Source organism: Anabrus simplex, chromosome 3, assembly GCF_040414725.1.
Source record: "Anabrus simplex isolate iqAnaSimp1 chromosome 3, ASM4041472v1, whole genome shotgun sequence".
Taxonomy (NCBI): Eukaryota; Metazoa; Arthropoda; class Insecta; order Orthoptera; family Tettigoniidae; genus Anabrus; species Anabrus simplex.
In genome coordinates, this window is record NC_090267.1 from 285,706,796 (window position 1) to 285,714,365 (window position 7,570).

The 7,570-nt window shown below is 38.1% G+C and overlaps 1 protein-coding gene across 1 annotated transcript in view; it reads left to right on the forward strand.

The window, feature by feature from the left end:
• LOC136867230 (condensin-2 complex subunit H2) overlaps positions 1-874 on the forward strand; it is a 266,034-nt gene extending 265,160 nt beyond the window's left edge. The window contains exons 12-14 of the mRNA XM_068227053.1: positions 66-256; positions 341-571; positions 697-874. Coding sequence (XP_068083154.1) covers positions 66-256; positions 341-571; positions 697-846 — 572 coding nt within the window. The 3' untranslated portion in view covers positions 847-874. The remainder of the gene's footprint in view (positions 1-65; positions 257-340; positions 572-696) is intronic.
• Positions 875-7,570: the final 6,696 nt, after the last annotated feature.

Here is a 7,570-nt window from a genome sequence, read left to right on the forward strand (position 1 = left end):
GAGAGACTATAGGCAACATGTTGTCAGCAGACTGAAGTGATTTGAAGAAATAATTTACTTTCTAGGATTTTTGGGTTATCAAGATGAGATGCCAGACGATGACGATAATGCAGATGAAGGAGGGGAACCTGTTGGCAGTGAAGAGTTCCCTACACCTCAAGTCATAGATCCATCTTCATTAGACAACAACAGGGAGTCCGTATCATACCAAGCCGTTCTGCAAGAGAAACTCAATGAATATTTTAACATGGGTGAAGTAAGTATTATATTTTGTCTTTCTTATTTAAATGATGATGTTTCTTCCTATGGTGTAGAAATTAATGGCTAGAAATCTTTACAGCAACTTGTTCAGTCTGACCTGGCCAAGCGAGTGAATCAGTGGCACGAGTCAATACGCCCCGTTTTAGAAGCTGCTGAAAAGAGAGGGCACTTTGATATCCATGAGTATGGAAGCCGGGTACTTGAATGTTTTCCACAGGGAAACAGGAAGACTACGATTCCTTTTGCTGCTGTAGTGGATGGAAAACCTAAAGATGATGTATCTCGATACTTTTTATCATCACTCATGCTGGTATGTTCTGCTTTTCTTGTTAAAATGACTCGAACAAATGCAATTCTTTTCTAGGAGGGAGTAGATATCTTTCAGTGTGTTTGCTGTATGATAGTTATTAAAGTTTCATTCTTGCTCCATTGTAGGCCAATTCTTACAACATTGAAATCTCCAAATCAGATCCAAGGGAGCTTGCAATGGACTGTATGGAATTAACATTGTTAAATACTGTAAGACATCACGAAGATCTTCAGGATTATGAAGCACCCTCCCAGAGATCAAGAAGAAGTCAATAGAAGTAATCGTATTAATAATAATAATAATAATAATAATAATAATGATGATGGTGATGATTATCATCATCATTGTCATCTTTGATAATGTGTACATAAAAGTTTTAATATGATGTATATTTCATCATTATTTCTTCCCTCCTTTGTACATAATCTTGTAAAATTTGAGACACCTGTACTTTTACTAGGAATATCTAAGCTACATTTTTTTCATAAAATGATTTGATAATGCTCTTATCTGTTTTATAAGTGCAATAATGACATGGTATTTTAAATGTTTTAGACGTATTTATTGTACAGTACTATAAAGTGTGATAAAATATAAATATTGTTTGAAGATTATTCCATTTATAATACAAGAAAAGACATTCATTGAAACTTTAGGGTTGCTCTTGTGTGGATAGTCGGGATTTTTTTTTTTTTTTTTTTTTTTTTTTTTCCAGAAACTTTGGTATTACCTTGACATACCAGTCTCATTACACTGTAAAGTGTCTTATGCTGGCACACTACTAGTATGGACCTGGGTACATTTTAATGACATAGCCTATTTATTTAAATGATCTTAATTCTGTCTGGTATTACGATGGTTGGAACTTAAATAGTGGCAACACTGCTTTATTTATTCATATCAGAAGCATACATTTTACATAGCATAATGGTACTTAATGACATACATATCAAATAGTATCTGCCCAGAATTTTGCCAAATCACGGGCATTAGGTGTTGCAGCCATCAAGTCCTCTATTGTGCAACTTAAAGGACACTTACTACAGTTCATGAAATGGGCTGTGGTTTGGTCTTCACCACATTCGCATTGCCTGGATGTGCCAGGAAAGCCCCAATTTACCATATTGGTTCTTGATCTACCAACCCCAGTGCGAAGCCTGTTCAACGATTTCCACGTAGACCAATGTTCCTCGTGTCCTGGGCGGAGATGTTCAATTGGTAGCATCCAATCAGCAAGTTGAGGATTTCTAGTTCTCCATAATCTCAACCTTGTGGATTGAGCAGATTCGTTTAAATCTTCGGTTGTATTCAGGAAACTCCTCCTAGACCTCAATCTTCGGTGGGCAGGTTCATATCCATTCAATGGGTGTGCACATGAGGCAAGTGCTTTAGTTCTCTCATTCATGGATGCAACTTCTCTTCTTATATCTAGTGGGGCGATTCCAGCCAAACAGTAGATTCTATCTCGTGGAGTTGGTCTCAAGCAGCCAGCAATGAGTCGACATGTTTCATTTAGAGAAATGTCAACTTGTTTAGCATGACTTGATCTGTACCAAACAGGGCAAGCATACTCTGCAGCGGAGTAACACAGAGCCAGGGCTGTAGTTCTCAATGTCTTTGGATGTGTACCCCAATTGGTTCCAGACAACTTGCGAAGGATGTTGTTTCTAGCCGACACTTTCTGCTTGATGTTCATGCAGTGTTGTTTGTAGGTGAGAGCACGATCCAATGTTACACCTAGATATTTAGGTGTTGGGCAGTGATCTAGTTGAGTATCTTTCCATACTACCTGCAATTTCCTTGACACCTGTCTGTTCTTTAAATGGAAGGCACATACCTGAGTTTTAGATGGGTTAGGTTTCAATTGATTTCCTCTGTAGTAGTAGGATAGTTTGGAAAGAGCCTCTGATAACTTTTCTTCTACAACCTCAAAGCAGTTTGCTTGAGTAGCAATAGCTCGATCATCCGCATATATGAAGCTTCTGGTGCCAACTGGAAGAGGTTGGTCATTCGTATAGATATTAAAGAGCATAGGGGCGAGAACACTGCCTTGTGGCAGACCATTCTTTTGTTTCCTCCATCGACTTTTCTGATCCTGAAATTCAACGAAGAACCTACGATTTTGGAGAAGATTGCAAATTACTTGAGTCATCTTGTAATCTTTTATCATGTTGTATATTTTGCGCAACAGTATACGATGATTAACTGTATCATATGCAACAGATAAGTCAATAAAAGCCACCCATGTGATTTTATGATTTTCATATCCATCTTCGATATACTGTGTCAGATGGAGGACCTGTGAAGTACATCTTTTCCCTTTACGGAATCCTGCTTGCTCTGGAATAAGAAGTGGTTCAATGATCACAGTAAGTCTTTCCAGGATCATCCGTTCTAAGATCTTGTACAGATGACACAACAGTGAGATAGGTCTGTAAATTTTTGGATCATTTGGGTCTTTTCCTGGTTTGAGAATTGCGATTACTCTGGATTTCCTCCACACACGTGGTAATTTGCAGGTGTTTATACAATTGTTGTACAGTTCTAGTAACCATTGTTTAGCAACAGGTCCAAATTGCTTAATTTGCTCAACACATATTTCATCTAGGCCGGCAGCCTTACCATTCTTACACTGATTTATTGCTCTGTTCAGTTCAGATAAAGTAAAAGGTTTAGTGAGTGTATCTGTCTCTTGCTCATAATCCCTCTCAATTCCTTTATTCTGAAGCCGACATGGATTTGATGGTTGTCCATTTCGTAGAAGTTGATGTGCTATTTGGTTTGCTGTGACACTGGAATGTGTTGAAGTTTTATTAGGATCACTACTGAGTCGTCTAAGTAATCGCCAAGCTTTTTGACTACTTCTACCCATGTCAATCTCTTCCATCAACCTTAACCACTGTGCCCGTTTTACTTCAGAAATAGAAGAGATTACTTGTCCCATTGTGATGGTGTCATTGCTGAAAGGGTTTTCTTCGAAGAATTTATGATACTCTGTTAAGAGGGCAGAGGTTTCTTGAGTTAGACCTTGTACGTAGTTTGTTCTACATCCTCTAGGGATTGTAGCTCTAGAACACTCCCTGATGATATTATTAAACTGTTCATAAGCTTCTGGAATTGGATTGAGTGGTTTGATCTTCTCGTCCAGTAAGTTGGTGAATCTTTCCCAGTTAGCTTTCTTAAAATTATATCTCCTTTTAAAGTAGACCTCTTGAGGTCTAATGGCAGCTACCAGTTGACACATTATTGGGCGATGCTGTGTAGTCGGAATAGGAGCCCATACAGATTTAACACACTGATGTGCTATCTTTTCGCTCACAAATATTAAGTCTGGATTATAACCCCGCTTCCATCTACCACTGTTAAAAGAAGAAGGGAGCTTGCTATCATGGATAAGAGACAGATGGTGTTCCTCAGCCCATTCTAAAACATTCTCACCACTCTCGTTGTCTTGTTCATAACCCCAAATACTGCTGTGGCTGTTGAAGTCACCAATGAAGAAAGATACCTTCCAATCATCGAGATTGTTAGGTGGCATGAATGAGAATGTTACATTAGGAGGTTTATAGATGGAAACTATAACCGAATTGCTCAATTCCACTGCGATCAATTCTATATCATTTTCTTCTGTAATTGATGTGGAGAGAATCTGGAAATCTGGCTTGACGAAGACTGCACTACCATATCGCCCATGCGGTCTCTCTGCTGCCAATTTCATACCTGGTATTGTAGGACGTGGTTGGTGTACATCCCTGTGAGTTTCTTGTACACATATTACATCACAGTTTGTTGTTTGACAAAGTTCTTGTAAGAGCTGTTGTTTACAAGTTGACATACCTTCTATGTTTATAGATATGATGGTCATTTTCGGTTCTGAAAAGAACCTTTCCCGACTTATGAATGTCATTATATAATAGTTGATGTTACTTCTGGATTGGGAAGATCAGCCGGTGTTAACACCTCACTGTTGCCCAGGGAACGCCCGAATGTAAATCATACACTCTTCGGGGAGGCTCTTTCCGTGTCCCCCGGCAACATTGCTGTGGAGACGCTATGCAACCTAATCTAATATTGTCGCGGATAGCAGACATTGGTTACATACCTACCTTATCTCAGATCAAATGGACTCACCCTTCCCACATCATCTGCATGGGCACAAGCAAGACAAAAACAGTCACTTGTGAGCTAGCGGTCTAACGTAACGTCACTATGTTTTCCAAACAGGAACAATGGAGTTGGATCAAGATTGAATGTGCCAGAGGTCGTACAGCACGACAGTGTCATCAAGGTCTTCAAGAGGCTTGCAGGGAATCTGCATTGCCTTATAGAACAGTGGCACGTTGGGCAAAAGCCTTCAACAATGGTCGGCAAACTGTGGCGAGCATTCATCGGGCAGGTCGTCCTATGAGCATCAGTGAAGAACAAGTGCATGACTTCGATTTGATTCCGAAGATGAAGGAACCACTTTGTGGCATTCGCTTCAGAACTGCTGCAGAGATTTGACAGGCAGTAGACCGCTCCATTCGCACCATCAACAGAACAGGCTCTGCTAAAGGTATACTACGACTTCCACATCGCTGGCAACGGGTTATACACAATGCTGGTGACTACATTGAAGGACAGTAAAGGTTGCTAACATGTAAGTCTTTTGTATCTGTTGTAAATAAATAGTTGCCACTATTTAAGTTCCAACCTAAGTTTCATTTCCATATTGATTGGATGCACGTATACAGACAAGAAATGTGTTCCACCTCTCAATACTTTATTTATTATAAACGGATTCTCATCTGTACCGGTTTCGGCCTTCCATGGCCATCATCAGCTGGTATATTACAATATTGTAACCATTAGACATATGTCACAAAGATGTTATTATGATTAGATCATCTGGATGTCTAATGGGGTTAAAATTAAAATATATTATAGTGATGTTTTGTCTATGTGGGGTTAAAATGGTATCTGTGGTCATTGTGGCCACATATATTATTTGATGTATCTTTTAAATGTAAATGAATGAATCAATCAATCACTACTGATCTGCATTTAGGGGCAGTCGCCCAGGTGGCAGATTCCCTATCTGTTGTTTTCCTAGCCTTTTCTTAAATGATCGCAAAGAAATTGGAAAATTATTGAACATCTCCCTTGGTAAGTTATTCCAATCCCTAACTCCCCCTCCTATAAACAAATATTTGCCCCAATTTGTCCTCTAGAATTCCCACTTCATCTTCATATTGGGATCTTTCCTACTTTTAAAGACACCACTCAAACTTATTCGTCTACTGATGTCCTCCCACGCCATCTCTCCACTGACAGCTCGGAACATACCACTTAATCGAGCAGCTCGTCTCCTTTCTCCCAAGTCTTCCCAGCCCAAACTTTGCAACGTTTTTGTAACGCTACTCTTTTGTCGGAAATCACCCAGAACAAATCGAGTTGCTTTTCTTTGGATTTTTTTCCCGTAACTTATTTATTACTCTATACAGAATAACATCATCTACAAAAAGCTGTCTATCCGATCCCACTTCTTTATTCATATCATTTACATATGTAAGAAAACATTAAGGTCCAATAATACTGCCTTGAGGAATTCCCCTCTTAATTATTACAGGGTCAGATAAAGCTTCGTCTACTCTAATTCTCTGAGTTCTATTTTCTAGAAATATAGCCACCCATTTAATCACTCTTTTTCTGGTCCAATAGCACTCATTTTTGCCAGTAGTCTTCCATGATCTACCCTTTCAAATGCCTCAGATAGGTCAATTGCAATGCAGTCCATTTGGCCTCCTGAATCCAGGATATCTGCTATATCTTGCTGAAATCCTACAAGCTGAGCTTCATTGGAATAACCTCTCCTAAACCCAAACTGCCTTCTGTCAAACCAGTTATTAATTTCACAAACATGTCTTAATATAATCAGAAGAATGCTTTCCCAAAGCTTACATGCAATGCCTGTCAAACTGACTGGCCTGTAATTTTCAGCTTTATGTCTATCACCCTTTCCTTTATACACAGGGCCTACTATAGCAACTCTCCATTCATTTGGTATAGCTCCTTCAACCAAACAATAATCAAATAAGTATTTCAGATATGGTACTATGTCCCAACCCATTGCCTTTAGTATATCCCCAGAAATATTATCAATTCCATCTGCTTTTCTAGTTTTCAAATTTTGTATCTTACTGTAAATATCATTGTTATCATAGGTAAATTTTAATACTACTTTAGTATTACTCACCTCCCCTATCTGGACATTATCCTTGTAACCAACAATCTTTACATACTGCTGACTGAATACTTCTGTCTTTTGAAGATCCTTGCATACACACTCCCCTTATTCATTAATTATTCCTGGGATGTTTTTCTTTGAACCTGTTTCTGCCTTAAAGTACCTATACATACCCTTCCTTTTTTCACTAAAATTTGTATGACCACCAATTATGCTTGCCATCATGTTATCCTTAGCTGACTTCTTTGCTAGATTCAATTTCGTAGTAAGTTCCTTCAATTTCTCCTTACTTCCATAGCCATTTCTAACTCTATTTCATTCCAATCTGCACCTCCTTCTTAGTCTCTTTACTTCTCTGTTATAACATAGTGGATCTTTACCATTCCTTACCACCTTTAAAGGTAAATTGTAAATAATTGTAATTGTAAATAAATTGTAAATAATTTATAAATATCTGAATTCCTTGAATAATTTACGCATCCGAAATTTACGCCGTATTTTTCATCAAATAAGTGCCTTAATTATGTGAGAAAATACAGTATTATGCATTTTGTTGTGTGTGTCGGTGTGACATAAATATTATTATTCATATGTAAGTGTCTTAAATGAGAATGATTAGGTACATTTTCTTGTAACCATTTTTATGTTTTCTTAAGATTTTAAATTTAATGTTCATTTCACATTGTAACTGTAGATACTGTATGTATGCCTTTTTTTTCTGATTTTTTTAACCTAGACCGTGGTGGAATATATGTGATGAAATCTAAGAATTA